Raw genomic sequence first — 19,276 nt, forward strand, 5'->3', positions numbered from 1 at the left:
TTCAAGCTACAAGCAGCTCACTCTATCAAACCTAGGTGTAAAACATTCGCCGAATGAAGCTGGCATAGAGCAGGGGCTGTTTCTTTGATTTATTGAGCCATTAAATATTTACCGAATCACTACAAGCAACATACTGTGGTGACAAATACAAAAATGGATGGAATACAATTTCTCAGAACGGTATGTGAAACCTGAATATGTTGTCAAGTGAGATGGAATGCTATAAGAATGAGCCGGCTTGGCTTCCGGAGGCACAAAGTCATACAATTAATCGTCTTTTATTTGGGCGGGTGGGGGTCGTCGGATTAAGGGTCTCCTTGTGCTGCCCATGCTAGTCTTGAACTCACTATGTAGCCCAGGTGAGCCTAGAACTCACTATGTAGTCCAGGCTAGCCTCAGACACATAATCCTCCTGCCTCAACCTGGCCACTGCAGAGATTATGGTCATGGACCACCACGGCTGGTCATGCGGTTCATCTCACTTGCGAAAGAATGACTGGGAGCGTGTTTTCATCACTGTAACAGCCATTCACCCCCATTTCTGAGGGTGTAAGCTTCCTGTGAGAGGTGTCAAGGGTGTGTGTGTGCACGTGCGTGTGTGCACCTCGCAGAGGATTGAGCACAGATGTTGAGAGGTGGTATTCATTCTTAGGCTCAATTACCCCTAGAACAAACAGATGTTCTGCTTTCATAAGTAATTTTTTAAAGTTCTGCTTTTATAAGTAATTCTTTTAAAAAAGATTGATTCATTTATTTATTTTATGTGTATGAATGTTTTTGCCTGCATGTATGTATGTGTACCATATACATTTCCTGGTGCCTGCAGAGGCCAGAAAGAGGGCATTAGGGCTTCAAGTACTAGAGTTTTGACTTGCTGAAGCCACCACATAGGTGCTGGAACCCAAACCCAGGTCTTCTGCAAGAGCAGCAAGCGCTCTTAACCACTGAGCCACCTCTCCAGTCTCTAATCCTGGTATGGAAAAGTTACTATAGTCTTTGTTTAAAGTTGACTGGCATTACAGCCTCCCAGGAGACTGGTGTCACAAAGAGAGACAACCAGAAAGCCAGCAAGTGCCAGTCATCACTAAACTCAGCATGCTGGACCATGGCATTTCCTTCATTAAATGTGGTCCTCCAGTTATCCGGGAAGGTACTGTGCACCCGTGGATCCCAAGAGAAGGCTCACTGCAAACCATCTTTCTGATTTCCCCAATACCTCTCTGAGGTGGGCAGCATATTCTTCCTTTTTTTTAATGGGAGAAACTGGGGCTTAGACTCAAACTACAAAGAACTTGCCCCACCCCGTGGCCTGAAAAAGAATGGGAAATCCTGGCTTTCCAGGTCAGATCTGAAATTAGCATCTCATATGCAGAAGACAATGCTTTACAACCATGTTATCCAATCTCTGGGAGAAGCTATGTCCCAAATGCTCACTTATGACGGGATGCAAACACAGACCGACTATAACCAAACACCAGCTCACAGCTGGTCTGAGACCAGGTGTGGTCAACGAATGACAGCCTCCTACTCGCCCCCTGGAATGTTTCCATGTCCTCAGTGGATCAGAGTGCAAGGCAACACAGGTCCTACCCTTCTGCGTCCTCAGTTTCCCAAATAGAACAGCTACAAAGACCTAAGTGTTCTGCTGTGCACAAACCCTACACACTGTTCTCCCACTAACTCAACTCCAGGCCCATGCCAGTGAAACGTAGTTTGTGTTACAGATGGCAAAGCTTCCTCTTCTCCCCTATCCTCTCTACTTTCCCCATGTTGTCGTGCTGCTCAGACACAGGCGGTGTCTGTTTGCAGGCCTCAGACCCAGTCCTCCTCTTCTTCTACCTGCCTCGCTTTGCATCACACTCTGGTATGGCAGGCACACCACCCCCAAGCCCTCCTGTGGGCAAGCCAGCCATTTTAAGAAACAGGGATGAGGTCTGAGAGGCAGCATGGCACTGCCCTGTCCACCTCCTCAAGCGCAGTGTGTTCGAAGGAAACACTGATAAAACCAGCAGGCAATCCCTGACGTATATGGTCCATCAGTGGCCAGCTGGAACCACAATGAGGCACACTAGCTTGTGGGTCACACAGTTCGTATCAACAGTGAAACACAAAAAGGTTTTCTGGAGGGGACAACAAGTCGTACATCTTGAAGGACATTGACAGAGAGAATGGCACATGTCGCCTGTCTGTGATGACTAGGCACAATCCACCACGCTGGGAAAGCGGACAGAGAGAAAGCACCATGGCAAGGGGCACAGAGGTACATGGAAGTCTCTCAGGTGCTAAAAAGCCTGTTGTCCTCTGGTCACCTAGCAAAACCAATCACACCGTGTTTCTATTTGGACCCACAGAAACGACTAAAAAAGAAAAAAAAATCAAAGAGAAAACAAATAAACTTCAGCCAGTGGTAAGCAACAACTGAGGTGTCCCCAGACCTGTCCCTGTGCACACAGGGCTCAGCAAAGAGCAACCGTTTGCTCATACTTACATGTCGCTGCCCGGGTTGGGTTTGACGGAGTCCTCAGATGGCAGGCAACACTCCATGATCTCATTAAAGCCTGCATTCCCAATATTCTTGGCAAGCTGCAAAGACAGAAGTCTATTTTAGGACACTCAATTATTAATACCCTCCACTACTGCCCGTTACTCACGATCTGATGATTTATTTAATAGCCACTGAGACACAGAGCGGTGAAGTGGTTTGCTTTTAATGAAAAGGCACAAAACCCAAAGCCCCAAGGGGGACCGCACAGACGACCAGAAGAGGATCCTGTGGAAAGTGGACCGAGTCACCACAGCCTCAAGAAAAGCAGGAACACGAGCCACGGTGAGTCTCCGTTCCCACATGCTCTGCCACAGACATTCACTCGGACGCCAGCTGGGAGGGACAGCACCACAGAGATATACGGGGCCAGGAAGCCAAAACCCAGGTTCGAATGGAAGAGTCAGTTTTTATCCATGGAACCAGGGGGACAATTACCTCAGAGGGTTGCAAAAGTGACCAAATGGGGCGCCTTCAGTGAAAACCTTCAGCAAACCGAAACACTGTGATGTCACATGAGACCTACAGCTCTGTCTGTCCTGGAACTCACTCTGTAGACCAGGCTGGCCTCGAATTCAGAGATCCGCCTACCTCTACCTGGGATTAAAGGGATATTGCCCTATGTCTTCTGACTTTTCAATATTCAAGCCATACCTTCTCATGCAATATTCACTAAGTACTGTTGTGCCAGGCACAGCCATGCTATCTTGACAACGTGGTACCTGGCATTTGACAAATGAAGAACTGCACGACCAGAAACTCCTTCAGAGCGGGGATGTCTCCACCTCATTCCAAGCACCAAACTGGGCTTCCACGTCTGATTCCTGCCACTACTGCAGGTTGGCCCACCAGTCAGATTTTTAAATATGTCACGAAACAACATGGACAGGGTGCATCTTGCATAAGGGTTTGAAAGAAGAGATTATTCAATTTCTTCATTGACAACAACACAGTGAATCAGTCTGTGCAGACAAAGGGTAGGCAGGGACATTCTGGAGGTGTGTCCTGTCAGAAGAGTCCTTAGGGGATACTACCTTAGGTTCAGATCCAAAGGGATCTCGGTTAAAAAGCAGGGACTCCCTGGCATGAAGTCACATTAGACTGAGGCAGTAAAGGCAGTGATAGAATATGGGCAGCTTGCCCTTCAAGTGGTGAGCCTTGCTAGTTTAACACTGTATCCGATCAGTGAGCCAGACACACCCATTATCTGCTCCTCCTTGCTTAGACCTGAATGTGGGGCCTCAAACAGTGGGAAGATGGCAAAATCTGGGCAGCCAGACTGACGTTTCCTACATGCAGACACTCAGAGCAAACAGCGAAGGGGGCACAAACCTTCCAACGACACAGACCACAAGATAAATGCCCCGCAAAGGATTCTTGTACAGCAAGAAGTAGTCATGGAACCAAATATCAATAATGGGATTTCTGGTATAGACAGCTCGCTTGCTTCAGCACCCTATGCTATACAGAATGTTGGCGCCACTCTTTAACTGAGCTTAATCATTTAAACAAACAAATAATTATAAATAAGTAAGTAATGACTGAAGCCACACTGTCTCCTGTGAGTGAGGGACCATCCCAGTGCCTCCTAGTCTGCATTTAGTGGATGAGGGATGGGAGGAGAGAATTTACCAGGACTCAGAAAGCTTTCCTTCTGCTTGGGTCTGGCTGGCTTAGCCAGGACAGCTGGTCCAGGGAGTGGCCACACCTATATGTCACACACACACACACACACACACACACACACACACACACACACCCATGGAGGAACGTATTGCCTCCTATATCAGCTAAGACCCAATTTATAAAATTTATAAAACAGCCTACAGGGAACCACTTGGAACAGAGGCAAAGCCCCCGGAAGCTGGAGGCCAGAGGATCCTACTGGGGAAGAAGGGGATCAGCAGACCCCTGGGAAGCATACTCAGAGCAAAGGACTAGGCGTTAACCTACGCTCCGGCCACAAGAGCTGTCACTGCCCCTGAAGGCAGTGTGGGATGTGCTGAGGTGGGACTCTGGCCAGCAGGGGGGTAGCTAGGGTGTTCAATGGCACAGATGTCTCTCCCTGTCTGGAGGTGGGAGACCCGAGGGTACCCGGGTACATCCTTCACGGCTCTAGATGGCTTCTAATTCCTAAGACAATGCCAGGGAAGCAGCTGCCAGCTGACACTGTGGAGGGAATAACAAGGAGAACAGCCTGCACGTGCCCACGACCAGATGACACCTTAGCGGGCTCGGCACAAGGGCCCAAGGGTCAGGGAGCTGGAGGGCCTTGAAGAGACACTGCAGCTGGCACCTCACTTCATTGACTTTTTGGAATGAGGCAAACTGAAATTTCGGTTTTCTTTTAGAAGTTCCTAAATTTTCTTTTAAACATTATAGATTTACTTCGTGTGCATGAATGTTTGCTTTGTCTCAATGTGTGTGTGTACGCACCACAGCCATGGAGTTCAGAAGAGCGTATCAGACCCCCTGGAACTGGAGTCACAGATGGTGGTGAGCCACTGTGTGGGTGCTGGGAACCGAATCCAGGGCCTCTGCGAAAGCAACAAGTGCTCTTCCACAGTGAGCTCTCTCTCCAGCACCCAGTTCAGATAATTTTGACTTCAGGTTGGTTGGATATGTAGATGGTAAACCCACGGATACAGAGGGCCATCTGATCATCACTTAAGACAGTGAAATTGAACACCCATCCCTTGCCCTTTCTACTGCTTCATGACAAAGGAGCCCTTCAAGTAACTGAGCTCCTCAGCTGGGGTGGGCACTGGGCATAAGCCATCATGTCATTCTCTACTGGCTCGGCCAACAACAGAGACAAATTAATAAAATAATAACAATAGTAATAGATAAATAAAAAGAAGCAGAAGCAGCAGCGCCAGGGATGTGGTGCAGTGGGTAAAGGGGCTTACATTGCAAATCCGGAGTCTGTTCCCTGGGACCCAAAAGAGCTGGAGGTGGAGGCATAAATCTGTAATCTTAGCACCCCATTGGCAAGAAAGGAGGGGTAGACATAGGAATTACCCAGAAGCCCATGGGCTAGATGGCCTAAAATATGTAGAGAGGCAGAAATAAGACAGGGTTTCTCTGTGTAGCTTTGGAGCCTGTCCTAGAACTCTCTCTGTAGACCAGGCTGGCCTCAACCTCAGAGATCCGCCTGCCTCTGCCTCCTGAGAGCTGGGATTAAAGGCGTGTGCCACCACCGCCCGGCCCATAGGCATAAAACAAAGGATCAGCTTACAGTCTACAACGCCAGAGAAGCAAGGCAACAAAGAGGACCCTAAGAGAGACACACATGGATCTGCCTAGGAAGGGGAAGTAGACACGATCCCCTAAAACCTTCATCCAATAACCAATGGAAGCAGAAGCAGAGAGGCAGATGCAGGGTGGTTAGTTGTGGATCTAACCACTGGGCCGAGCTCCTGAGTCCTGTCAAGGAGGGAGAAGTGATAACACGAGCAAAGGGGTCAAGACCATGATGGAGAAACCCACAGAAAAAGCTGACCCGAACTAGAGGGAGACCATTGATTCTGGACAGACAACCAGGAAACCTGCGTAAGACCGATCAAGCCCCCCCGAAAGCAGGTGACAGTGGGTGGCTTGGGCAGTTTGTGGGGTCACTGGCAGTGGGACCAGGAGCAATCCCTAAGGAATGATCTGATTTTCTGGAGCGCTGCTCCCTCCGAAAAAAGCAAGAATGACCCACTCAACAGGGTGGAAGACAAGAAGAGAATTCCGAAAGTTGTCCTGTAAAACACAAATATACATTTGTAAAAACAGCACAGTGTTGGGGGTGAGGCAACAGAAGCTCCTGCCCCAAAGCCTCGAAAGTCCCTAAGTCTAGGTAGGCAGAGTGCTCACGGCCACAATGACTGTGTGTGAGTCACATACACACCCAGAGCAGGGAAATGGGGCCTCTACAAACCTTCAGCCGTTAGAGTTTGGAATGGTCTGAAGCAGAGTTCCTGATTCCTATTCCCATAAGGAGGGATATCAACTCTGCTAGCTTTTCTCCACCTCTCTGCCCTCACTTGAAGACAGGATTCAGAAGTCCTCACAAGCCAGACTTCCCTGGAGTCCCTCAGGTCCCACAGGGGTCACAACAGTGAGGCCGGCTCCTCCTCCTCCAGGCTTGATCTGGTCAAGCTGCCCAGTGAGGTGGACTACCACACAGTTACCACACGCAGGCACCATGTAGCCATCTGGGCCTCTGCCAACTACAGTCTGGGTCTATTCTGGTTTGTTTTAGCTCTCAATTCATCCCCAGCTCTGCCCAGCAGGGTACAAGGCTGGAAGGCAGGCTATACTTCTTGACAAATGTGCTCGAGGGCCCAGGAACACAGAGGGGTGACCAGTAGGGGCAGAGTCAAGAGATGCTGAGAGCTTAACAAGGGCGGAGCATGAACATCTTGAGGGCAGGAACGAAGGCCACACTCTTATGCGGACCTTGCCGGTTCTCTTATCTATTTGACAATATACACAGATGCTTGTGGACTTGGCTTTGCCTGCAGCTAAAAACATATCCGTGACTTACAAACAGGATTGCACACGGCCTGTGGAAGGACTGTTACACGTGTACTACATGGGCAACTTTCTCATACTCTGAGCCTCACTTAGGCCAGAGAGAAAGAACAACAACAAGAAAAAAAAAAAAAACAACAGCAACAACCAAACGAACTACAACAACAAAAAAAAATTCAAACAACCCAACAACCAAATAAAAAAACCAGTCACAGCAATGCCTGGAACCTGAATGTGATTCAGTGGATGGCAGCTGACGGCAATCTCATGGCTCTAAGCAGCCGCAGCCACTACCCAGAGCGGCTTAGCTCACTCAGGGCCATCAAATGCCAGCGTTGACAGCAGACCCAGGGCTCGAGGCTGCACTGGCGCTGCCCTGGCGTCTGACAGTGCAGCTGAGAGACCGCAAGAGACAGCCGAGTCAGCTACCCAACTCCCGAGGCTTCCCGACATTCCTCCAGCATGACGGAAAGCTTTCAAAGTCAATGTCCTTCATTCTGTTCAGACAGGGTCTCGCTCTGTAGCCCAGGATGGCCTGGAGCCCGCTGTGTAGCCCAGGCTGGACTCGCAGCAGCAGCAATCCCTGCTTTGGCCTCCACAGTTAGGCTCACAGGCCTGAGCCATCACACCCCACTCTAAACCAAATTTCAAACTACGGAATGTAACTTTTCACATGACAGTGAAACGGGTCACATGACACCCGTGCCCTAGGAGGTCATGTGGTTTTTCAGATGACTCCCTCCAGTAAAAAGCTGCTTTTAATGGTCTTCAAAGTTAAGGAGAAATTTCACCTCTCTAAAACCCGGGCTTGCCAGGCGTTTCTGAAATCAGATTCACTGAGACTCTAGAGCCGTGGCTCTCAACCTTCCTGACACTACAACCCTTTAGTACAGTTCCTCATGTTGTGGGGAGCCCAACCATAACATTACTTTTGCTGCTACTTCATATCTGTAATTTTGCTATCGCTGTATCATAATATGAATACCTGTGTTTTCCAATGGTCTTAGGAAGCCCCTGTGGAAGGGAATTGGACCCGCTAAAGTGGTTGGGGTGGCATAACCTCACCAAACAGCCCTCCAACTTCCTGTCTTCCATTTCAGTGAGCAGAAAGTGATCTGAAAGCAGAGGTGGTCACTATCCACATCCAGCCACCTTCACAGATGCTGCCCTAATCCAGCGGGCCAACGAGGAAAGTGTGCTTTCAAACAACAGCAAATTAAAGTGGAGAAACAGCCAGGGCACAGCGTCAGACAAACTTTGCAAACCAGGCCACAATCCACAGAACTGAGCAGGGACTCTTCTGGAGAGGAAACTGCTGAAGTCATGTCGGAGGACAGGAGCGGGGAGCGTTTCTCTCCTAGTCAAAGACAGAATGCCCAAGAGAAATGAAATACATTCAGGCCCTGCTTGTGGGCTGGCTGCCTCTCTCGGGTTATTTTAAAAGCCTCGGCTCACCAACGAAAGCAAAACTGGAAAACTGGAAATGCTCTGCACAAATAAAGTGAAGGGGCCGTCTACGGAATAGAAAAACACCTGATATGAGGACAGAACCAAAAATACCTAATGAGCTTCAATAGCTTGACAGAATGAATACAGACAGTCCTGACTCAGGGGCAAAGGACCAAAGACACGAAACAGCAACTGGATAACAAGACCAATGTCCAGCAATGCCAACTCCAGCAACACGCGGACGACAGGCACATCCCCTCATACTAAGAAGCTTTTTATCAAAAACCGCATCAAGGGTGAGAAAGAAGAGAACCATATACACCACCGGTGAATCTATGAAGACGTCTTAGAAAAATAAAATAAAAGTACACTGGGGAGATGGTTCGGCAGTTAAGAGTGCACACTGCTCTTACAGAGGACCCGGCATCCCAGCATCCACCTCAGCGACATCAGTCACCTCTACCTCCTGCTCACGGGTACCTGACATCATCTTCTGAGGCATCTCTCCAGACCCGCGTTTCAGACACAGTTAATTAATCGGTGTTGGAGCACGGCTCTACCAGCTCTTGAAAGCTAATTACTAGATGGCTAGGAATTCTGAGAGACAGCTGCTAAACATTGCTACTGTTAAAAACTGTACTGTGTAAACGCATGATAAATCATGTCAGCAACGACGACCCTGGGCATTCGAGACTCGTTATCTCACTGAGCAAGCTGGGGCACACCTGAATTCTAAGTATGCAGGGATCTGAGGAAGAAGAAAGGAGAGAGGCTGGGCTACACAGTGACACCCTGTTCCCCCCAAACCCAAATAAAACTAATCTTATCATTTCTAAATTTTAGTGCGTTTCCCAATTATCAGTGTTTTGAGTTGCTTATATGCACTATATTTATGTGATAAATGCATGCTAGAACACTGTGCTTCTGAACATCCTTTGCCAGCTCTACAGTCAGCAATTCATAAGAGTAACTCAAAACTGGCGACGATAGAAGCATTTACAGCAGGGAAATAGGCGGGCTTCAATCAAGGGCTCACATGTTTCCCACATGGCCAGAAAACCCACCATAAATGCCAGTTGTATCCCAGGAGTCTCAGAAGTGAGTATGAACTAAGACAGATTCAAAATGAGTGGGTTAACTTAACGGGTATAGAACAGGGGTACATTAAAGTATTGTAAACAAAGCTTCCCCGTAAAGTGGGAGATCCTACACCAAAGATGCTGAGTCACAGAGATCGGATGATCTAAGGCATAAGCCATGATCTCACCATACATCACTGGATGTGTCCTTCTGCTCTAAGCCAACCAGTGAAAGGAGAAATCACCACAGTCCATCAGTTTGCCGAGATGCCGTTTCCTCGGGAACTTGGTGTGGCCATTCAGTAACTGAGCCATAATCAGTTTTCCCAGAGATGCTGTACATTCAAACACCTCTGAGATGTGGGCCAGGATCCCTAATATGAGCAGCAGGGATTGTATTCATAAGCAAGAGCACCCGGAGGAGGGACTGAGTCTGTTTCATTTGTAAGGTGTAACCAATGACGGTGGTGTCTGAGATCCACACTAGCTTTTCCTCACTCTTGCCTTCCAATATCAAACAAAGAATTCCTCAGAATGACAGGGCAGTTTCCCCAAGACAGCCAGAAGCATCAGGAAAACGGACACACTGGATTCGGAGATGTCAAGAAGATGTAGGGCCCTGTGAGAGGAATACTACTGACCACGTGAATAGATCTTCTGTCAAGATTATTGCTCTTGACAGTAAAATCAATGGCAATCAATATCCACTTACTATTTACTACCCAGTGCCCAGTCCTCCCAAGAAATGGTTTCGAGCACTGCTTTCCAAATAGAAACTACAGATTCTGAAGCGGCACCAACGCCCAGGTAAGTGTGCAATTGGCCTCATGATTTAGTCAGGCCACAGAATCAAGTACCAAAAGGTATTTCTCAAAACACACTTCCATCTCCCCAGCCCTCTATCACAGAGCATCCATATTAGCAGTGAGCCAGGCATGGAAGACTACTTTAGAAAAGCGAGGGGCTACAACAGAAGCCAGTATGTCTCCTGAGAGGGCTAATACAGATCAGGAAGGCCAACGGGGGCGGGAAGCCAAACACGGGTACAGTCTCGCCAGAAACTGGTTGATGACTTGGGCATGGTAAACCCTTCACTGCCCTTAGGCTTCGGGTTCTGTGCCTGGTTAGTGGAAGGGAGCAATGGGCCTTCCGCTGCCACCTCAACCATTTCAGAAGACTCCTCCACCAGCCTGTGACCCTTGTCTGGGGACGTTTCCACTCTTTGCATTTATGAATAACATCCCATAACAAGACGTGCCCTCGCTCCTTGGTAGTAAAGAGGGAGTCGTTATCAACAAGTTTCTAAATCAAATTACCAGAAGCTCAGACGTTCCCAATACATCTAAGGTCAAGGACTGCATCCTGGAGTAATGGACCCCCAGCTCCCGGTGGATTCCAGAGCACTCGATGCAAGTGAGGATGCCAAGGTTGGTGGAGAGCCACGTTGGATCTGCCAAAGAGAAGAGGTCCTCATGAGTCAGCCATCAGACAACAGGAGACAGAAGTTTCTCCCGGTCAGGCTGCTGAACACGGAGATTTGAACAAGAGTATTTTACCCGTGATATAGCTGGTACCCTGGTCATCTAAAATTACACCAACGACAAGGTGTTCATTCTTCTCCTCCCAACCCTGTCCCTCTATACACTGCAGTGACCGCAAGGGCTAGTCCAGCAGCACCTACCCCAGTTCTGCCTGACCATATCACAGAATGGAGCAGGAAGAGCATAGTGCTGCAGGGATGGATAAGGTCTCCAGGTACCACCACTAACAGAGAATACTCATGCTTGTGAAGGGCTGTGCTCAGGATCCAGGCTGGGGAAGAGTCAATCGTACTGCAAGTGTCAGACATCAGAGTACTTTTGCACACTATCTCATTGTATGCTCAGGGCCTGTCGCTAGCTAGTGCAGTGTCTCCCCAAGTTCGAGTTACGCCTTCTCCACATGGGACATTCACTTCCTCACTGTAAGTATCCTACCAGGTGCTAAGCGCACACTGTGGACCCAGCCAATACTTGATAGGCAAATGCAGAATTTACAGAGCACTGAAAATAAGACATATTGGAGCACGATGTCCTAGGAGTGTTTGCTGCCCTTTAGAAATTCTCCACAGGCAAGCATGACGATCTTGCCCCCAAGGTCATCATGAAATTCTTTAAAAACTGTCTGGTTGTTAACAATTGGGGATGGGAGGAGAGGGGCTGGGGAGATGGCTCACTGGTAAGAGCACCCGCTGCTCTTGTAGAGACCTGAAGTCTGCTCCCAGCACCCATGTGACTACTCACAACCATCTGTCACTCCAATTCCAGAGGATCTGATGCACTCTTCTGGCCTCTATGGGCACCACACACACACGTGGTGAACATAAACTCACCCAGGCTCACACACACATGTGGTGCACATAAAGTCACCCAGTCTCTCTCTCTCTCTCTCTCTCTCTCTCTCTCTCTCTCTCTCTCTCTCTCTCACACACACACACACACACACACACACACACAAATGGTGCACATAAAGTCACCCAGACTCACTCTCTCTCTCTCTCTCTCTCTCTCTCTCTCTCTCTCTCTCATACACACACACAAACACACACAAATGGTGCACATAAACTCACCCAGACACTCTCTCTCTTACACACACACACACACACACACACACACAAATGGTGCACATAAACTCACCCAGAGTGATACACACAACTCCAAGGAAAATAAACAAACAGATTAATCTTGGGGAAAAAATAATGTGGGCTAGAACTTTAGCTCCGAAGTACAGTGCTTACCTACCATGTGGAAGTCACTAAATTCAATCCCCAGTACACATACGTACACACCACACACACACACACACTCATGCACACACACACACAATTGTACCCGCATTAGCGATTATTACTAGCATCCCTGTTTGCAGGCACCTCAGCTATACTGTGTGCCTCCCGCTTTGGGGGCACAATACACGTTCAGATAACACAGCATGTTTCACACCATCTGTGTGGCCTTAGCATTCGACAGCATAGTCTCTTTATGAAGACGCTCTAAGCATCTGAGTACTCCACCGTTCTTATTGTTCCCTGTGAAAGAGCACACTCTCCTTGCTGCCTCTGCTCCCGCCACAAAGATAGTTCTAATAGATCCGAGACCAATTGAAGCTCAGGAAAACAAGAACTTGATGGCGTTTCTAACTGTCCACTCTACTGCAGTTGCATTTTCAATAGAAACTGTCACAGAACCAAGGGAACGGGAAACCAGGGTAAGCAAGCATTCAGACAAGTACTGTGTCCACCCTGACTCCCTGGCCCTCCCCTATCTTAATTTAAACATCAATTCCTCAAGCTGTAAAGTTCTGGTTGTTAATATCCATAAGGATACTATGTGCCTTAACATGAACCCTCTGATAAACTATATTAAAATGCAAACAGATAATAGAGATCTGTCGCTCATGTTACAGTTGTCTGACAGTCTGTGGCTCTCTTCCTGGTGTCAGAGCCAGAGTGTGCCTGAAAGTGGCTTCAAAAGGTTTGTCCCTAACGGACCTTCACAGCATCTCAGAGCCTGTAAGACCGGTGACCTTCAGCTCATCCCCACCGCGCCCTTCAGTTTTCTTCGCTACTCAAAGAGCACTGCAATCTTTTCATCTGCACCAGGCTGTCTTCCCATGGTCCTGCCCTGGGCCCAGCAGGCCAGCATCTCCCACCCATGGGCCCCGCTGCGCTCTGCACAGTTCATTAAGCATTTGTGTAATGGATGAGCAGACTGAGCTGCACCGATTTCATGTTTGAAATGACAGTTGGAAATCAATGGGCGGGCTCTACGCAAGCCTGCGGAATCCGAGCGCCCCAGAGCTGCGTGGCGGAGGTCCCCAGGTCACCTGGCGCTCCACAGTCGCAGCACACGTCATTGCCTGTCATCCTCTGCACCTCCAAGATGATCTCTTTGGTCAGTTCCTGGACGATGTTGTTCTCCCCGGTGCTGTCGTCGCCCTTAAATGCATTGTTCAGAGCTTCTTCCTTGCTGTTCTGCAGTACAGACATCCATCTGGACAGACAGCCACAGCTCGGGTGTTAGAGGGAGAGCACAGCCACTCCCACCCCTGGCCCCAGCCCAGCCCACGGTACTTACATCTGACATTCCTGTTCGTCCTCGGCTTGGAAGTGGTACGTCCTGTCATCTGCACAGCAAGGGGAGACTTATTACCGTGAGGCCAGGCTTGGACTTTATGGCATCAATGACATGTGCTCTCCACCGTATTAACAAAGCTGAGCAGTCCTCCAGGTTTGCGTGTACATGCATGGGTGTGTGTGCCAATGCTTCAGTCACTGTGACTTTGTAATACAAATTAATGAACCTGCCCATTCTAGTCTAAAACACGCAGCTTCCTGAGAAGTGAGGCTACTGAACAGAAACCAAACTTCCAAAACTTTTCTATTCATCACAGCCATCCCCCGCCCCCAAGGAACTGTTAAAGTCCTTTGATAAGCGCATTTCCCCTCCCACTTTTTGAAGCAGGGTCTCCTATTTAGACCAGGCTAGCTCTGAATTCACACAGATCTGCCTGCTTGTGCTTACTTAGCAACAGGATGCAAGAAGTGGACCATCTATCTGGCGAACAAGAGCCTTTTCTGAGAAAATGCTATCTTAGACATTTTCTGGCTTTCTTAGAAAAAAGGATTAATACTCTATCATAAATTCTAAGAATACCACACTCTGATAGTCCGATGTCACAAGCATAACTAACCCAAAAGACACGGTTAAATAATGATCTAAGAGACAGGGTCACCCTGACGCAGCAGATGCTTGCCGTGTTTTACAAGTGTTGGGGGGGCTGTGAACCATTGCGCACAGTGGGGACGCATGGGGGGGGGACAGCTCTGCTTCTGTGCTACCCAAAAATGTGCAATCTCAGTTAAGTCCTCACAACACGGGAAAACCTAACTTGACAGACATTTCAAAACAAGACTAGACAGCAGTGTTCAAAAGACACAGAGAGGTCAACACAGACAAGGGAGGAGGGCAGAAACGAGACCACTGGGGGCCAAGATTAAATAAGATCTTAATGCAATGTGGGGGCCTGAGGGGCGAGGAATCATGGGACCAGAACAAGGATGTGAGTAAAAAACATTCTGGGTAGGATTTCACAGTACTATGCCTGGGTTCTTCCTCAGTGTGGATTTCTTTAGTAATACATACTGGCTTATTAATATCTACACACACATAGACACACACACACACACACACGTACACACGCACGCACACACGCACGCACACCACAAAGTATACACAGAATCGGTCAAAACAAGAAAGTTAAAAAAGAAAATTAAGTCTGAAAAGAGAAGAAAATGTCTAACTTCTGCGAGTGACACAGAGTGACACTCTTCTTGCTGGCACAAGAAAATATCGATGACCTTAAAAGCAAGCAGAGGGCGAGGAGGGGGCTCAGCATTGAGCCACCAAGACTGGAAGCTTGAGAGCCATCTTTGGGACCCACAGGGTGGGAGGAGAGAACCAAGTTCCACAAGTCGCCTTCTGGTCTCCAAATGGGCACACACACACACACACACACACACACATAAAATGTTTTTAAAAAGATAATGGGTGGACACGGCTCTGCAATAGTCACTTTCGGTCCCGGCCTCAGGAGGGCTCCTGAGAAACTGCCTGGATGGGGGCCAAACATCAAGAGGGGTCAAGTACGGACACAAGTGAAGTTCAGGGTGGAGGATCCAGGTCGTGGTTTTGTTTTTGGTTTTGCTTGCTTCTTTAAAATCTTAACAAGCCAGCGGTGGGGCGGGGAGTGAAATAATACCTTTCTATGTCCCACCTGTCACTGAAGAGAGGGACGGATGTAGAAAACTACTTCACATCAGGCAAACACTGGATTGCACCCAACTGAGTGAGAAAAGAGACACAGCCACTTTCTTCTACGCCCAGGCACGCCTCCTAGGAAGAGGGCCAGAGGGGCAGATCCACAGCTCGAGCTGGGAAATTGCCACACGGAGCTCAGAGTTCTCAGGAAGCTGAGACTGGAGGGCCTGCCAGTGCCCCGGGCCCACACTGAGCTACTTCACAGCCAGATCGGGTACGGCTTGGGTTGGCTGTTGGCTAATTCTGCCAGCGTTGACCGGAGAAGTGGGAGGTTATTCCGTGTGAAAATGTCCAAACAATGCTCTACCTGCAGGTTCTCTGGATATCCGCATGAGCTTCTGCCATGTAGACAGGCAGGCCACCAGGGTTCCTGTGCCCCATCCTGCTCAGGAGCTGGCCAAGTTGGCTCAGTTCTAATCACCACCCTTCCTAGGGTGCCCGTGTGGGTCAAGGATAAAGGCTCAACACTTGGGTTTACAGAGGGGAAGTCAGCCTGAGGGCATGAGACTGGACGAGTGCCCAAAGGGTTGGCTTTACAACAGACAAATCCCCCCTTGAGGGGCATGTTCCCATGGCCTCTTGATCAAAATGGGGAGCCCTCTTTTGGGAGAGCAAGATCACAGCCTTACAGGCGGTGGCTGAGTGTATCATTCTGAGAGATTTCAAGGCAGCATGATCAGTGAGGATGGGGGGGCCCTGGAGGGCAGCTGGACTCTTGCGCCCGGTTGTCTCCCAACTTTGCTAAGCTCAAAGACACCTGATAGCATTTGCTTCACCTGTCAGGAGGCAGAGGAGGCATGAGGAAAGAACAGGGTGCCGAGCCAGGTCCCCCTCACTTTCTCAGGATGACAGTCACACCAGAGCTTCAGCTAGTGCATTTCCTCGATAACTTTCTTCTCTTCACAGGGACTCAGGCCCCAGCAGCCCCGCATAAAGCCACTCCTGGAGGATTTGAGCATCTTAAAAATCTGCTGAGTTAAAAACTAGGCAGGGACTGGAATTAATTTTGCCCCTTGAAGACCAAGCAGAGGAAGTGGGTGAGACAGGTTTTCAACATAACTAAGGCTCTGCAAGGCCACAACAAGGAACTGTGCCTACAGCCAAGTTCACAGAGCAGCTCACGGGCCCTCTCGGGGTTATTCATAAGCCTGAATGAAGATGCCACAAAGTCAGCAGCGGGGCCTTGGCGAAGTCCACAGCACTGCTCGGGCCAGAGCCAGACTCACACACTGGCCACTTCTCCCACATCCTCAGGATGCAAAAATTCACACCCTAGTGGAGGGGAGGGGGTATCTGAGCCCTCATTATGTGTGTGCCCCGCCCCTCCCCCTACCTGATGAGCCCAGTATGGAAAGTTCCATAGCAACTGCTTCTGCACCTGTGCTGTTCACTTGAACCCGCCAGTCATGCTGAAGGTGACAGCTGGGGAAGGTGCTGTCCCCACCTGGCTGAGATGCCCAAAGCCCAGGAAGCTCAATCACCAAGAGAATCTTACGCCGAATTACGCTGATGGTAACAGCCAGCTTTTTAACAGGTTACTTCTTTTTTAAAAATAAAGGTTTGGAAAAAACTCTTCTCCAGCCACGAGTAGACATCTAACGACACCATCGAGTTTTCTTCCTTTAACTCAAGCTTTGGCTTTGGCTGCTGTCTAGAGGCAGGTGGCCCACAGTGGTCACATTTTAAACCAGAGTCAAGGCTCGGCATTTTATGTTGTAGATGTAACAGAGAGAATTTGCTGCTGCTACACATGGAACCTGCCAGACTGAGGTTTGGAGCTCGAAGCAGCATAACCTCAACCCCTGCCCCCTCTGTGTGTGTGTGTGTAAACGCCAGAGGAGGTATCCCACTGTCCTTTTCCGCTCCATTCCCTGAAGTCCGGGTCTTTCTCTGACCCTGGGGCTACCCTAGTGGCCAGCAAGCCCCAATGATCCTCCTATCTCTACCTGATTCAGCAGTGCTGGGGTTGAGGGCACGCATATGGCCATGGCTTGCAGAGCAAGCGCCCAAACCCACTGAGCAATCTCCCAACCCAGCATAAACGACCAGCAGTCCCCAGAGGTTTCCCATATCACACAGCTCTTCCCTCCCTGCAGCTCGATGCAGGAGGTCTACAAAAGGAAATCCAGTAGATGGCGCAGATAGCATGGCCACACTTCTCGATTTGCTGTGTGTGTGTTAAATCACATGACACTAGCTACAAGGTCTCAACAATGTGGTCAGAATGCAGCTGATCGCAGGAAGGGGTGCTAAGGATGACGGGATATACCACCTGCCTACGCCCCTCAGGTCAGAGCTTGGTGTCAACCGCTGTCCTGGACAGTTGGGGGCACCACTTTAGAGTGCATACTGGTCCACCCGTCCCTGAACTGTAATCATGTCGCGTGCAATGACCAAGGACAAAACCTAGCAATCATATTTTCCTTAAGACATCACGAACCCCTTTCCTGGTTTTGGAGGATTCTGGGTAAACATTTGCTGTAACAACTGGTTCTGCGACAGTTTCTTTGTGTGCACCATAAAGGAGAGGAATACACAGGAGAAGAAGACAAATTCTGTAGTGGGAAAAATAAACAACTTAAAAAAACATGAGGGGAAAAAAATCACTAAAGTTCAAGGGCTTTATTGAAGACCTAATCATTTCCATTTTGAGCATTTAAAAAGAAAAGTACCACTTTACATTACTGTGTGTTTTGGGTAGAGAGGGGACTTGTATGCACTGTGGTGTGAGTGTGTGGTCAGGGGACAACCTGCAGGACAGATCCACTCCTACCATATGGGATCCAGGAATAGAACACAGTTGTCAGGCTTGGCAGCCAAGGGCCTTTTACCCACTGAGCCATCTCCCTGGCCTCCGCTTATGACATTTTAAACATCACACGCATAAATGATAGAAGGTCCAGGCAATAAAACTGTCATTTGAAAAAAAAGCAGGGAAGAGGATTTGAGGCCTGGGCTCACCTAATACAATCTGTTTGTCTACCGGTGGGGGAGCTGAGACTCAGGGCAGAGAGGGTGGCTCTCAGTTTACAGAGCAGATGGAGCGGGAGCTCTCCAAAGGCCAATCTTAACCCAAAGTCCTGGCAAGCCACACATCAGTCACCACTGGAAACAAAAGAGGCAGGCCACTTGAAAACGGTCTCACCATGAACCTACACTAGATGGACCTCAAACTCATAATCCTCCTGCCTCACCCACCTGAAGACCAATTCCTCAAAAGGCTGATTCTCTAGGAACGTGTAAAGTAAGCATTGCACAGTCTGAGAAAGAACCTTACGTGAGATGAGGTCGAAACACTTCTTCTCCTCGGGGTTGGTCTTCACCTGGCAGGTCAACAGGTTGAGTTTGGCGGGCGGCCGGTTGGCCTGTTTAGAAACAAATGCAAAAAACGGGGTGAGTGGGAAATGGGAGAAGGTCCTCAAAAGAAGACACCTTTCTAGTCTGCAGAAGTTTGTATCAGGGACAAGACACACAGGAATGCTGGGGTTCCTTGTGTCTCAGCCCTGCAGGAGGCAGGGTCACTGCCCTCTCTGCCAGGACGCACACAAGGTTTCTATGGATAGCCCACTAAATCCAATTAGTGCTATTCAAATGTGTATAGGTTTGGGGTCACCCACTGGAGCACAGGAAACCACCAGTGGCTTCATTCCCAATGAAGATGATTTCCCCTCCACCTACAACTACACAGGTACAGCCATATAGACAACAATTAGCAACTCAGAACTGGATAGGATCTAGAGACGATCAACCCCATCCATGGTAGAACTGCAGCGGGCTCGATCATATACAGTCTCACACAGTTAACCACAGCTCCTACCAGGACACCTGAG

General features: G+C 48.9%; 1 protein-coding gene across 5 annotated transcripts in view; it reads right to left on the reverse strand.

Moving 5' to 3' along the window:
• Asap2 (ArfGAP with SH3 domain, ankyrin repeat and PH domain 2) overlaps positions 1-19,276 on the reverse strand; it is a 151,819-nt gene that overhangs the window by 26,672 nt on the left and 105,871 nt on the right. For all 5 annotated transcript variants that reach the window (XM_041630275.1, XM_041630273.1, XM_041630274.1 and 2 more), the window contains 5 exons: positions 18,724-18,811; positions 13,704-13,752; positions 13,453-13,619; positions 10,905-11,038; positions 2,489-2,583 (listed from right to left, as the gene is read on the reverse strand). In XM_041630275.1, the coding sequence (XP_041486209.1) occupies positions 2,489-2,583; positions 10,905-11,038; positions 13,453-13,619; positions 13,704-13,752; positions 18,724-18,811 (533 nt within the window). The remainder of the gene's footprint in view (positions 1-2,488; positions 2,584-10,904; positions 11,039-13,452; positions 13,620-13,703; positions 13,753-18,723; positions 18,812-19,276) is intronic.

Source organism: Microtus oregoni, unplaced genomic scaffold (genome assembly GCF_018167655.1).
Source record: "Microtus oregoni isolate MIOR12 unplaced genomic scaffold, Mior012 000034F_ref0000314, whole genome shotgun sequence".
Lineage (NCBI taxonomy): Eukaryota > Metazoa > Chordata > Mammalia > Rodentia > Cricetidae > Microtus > Microtus oregoni.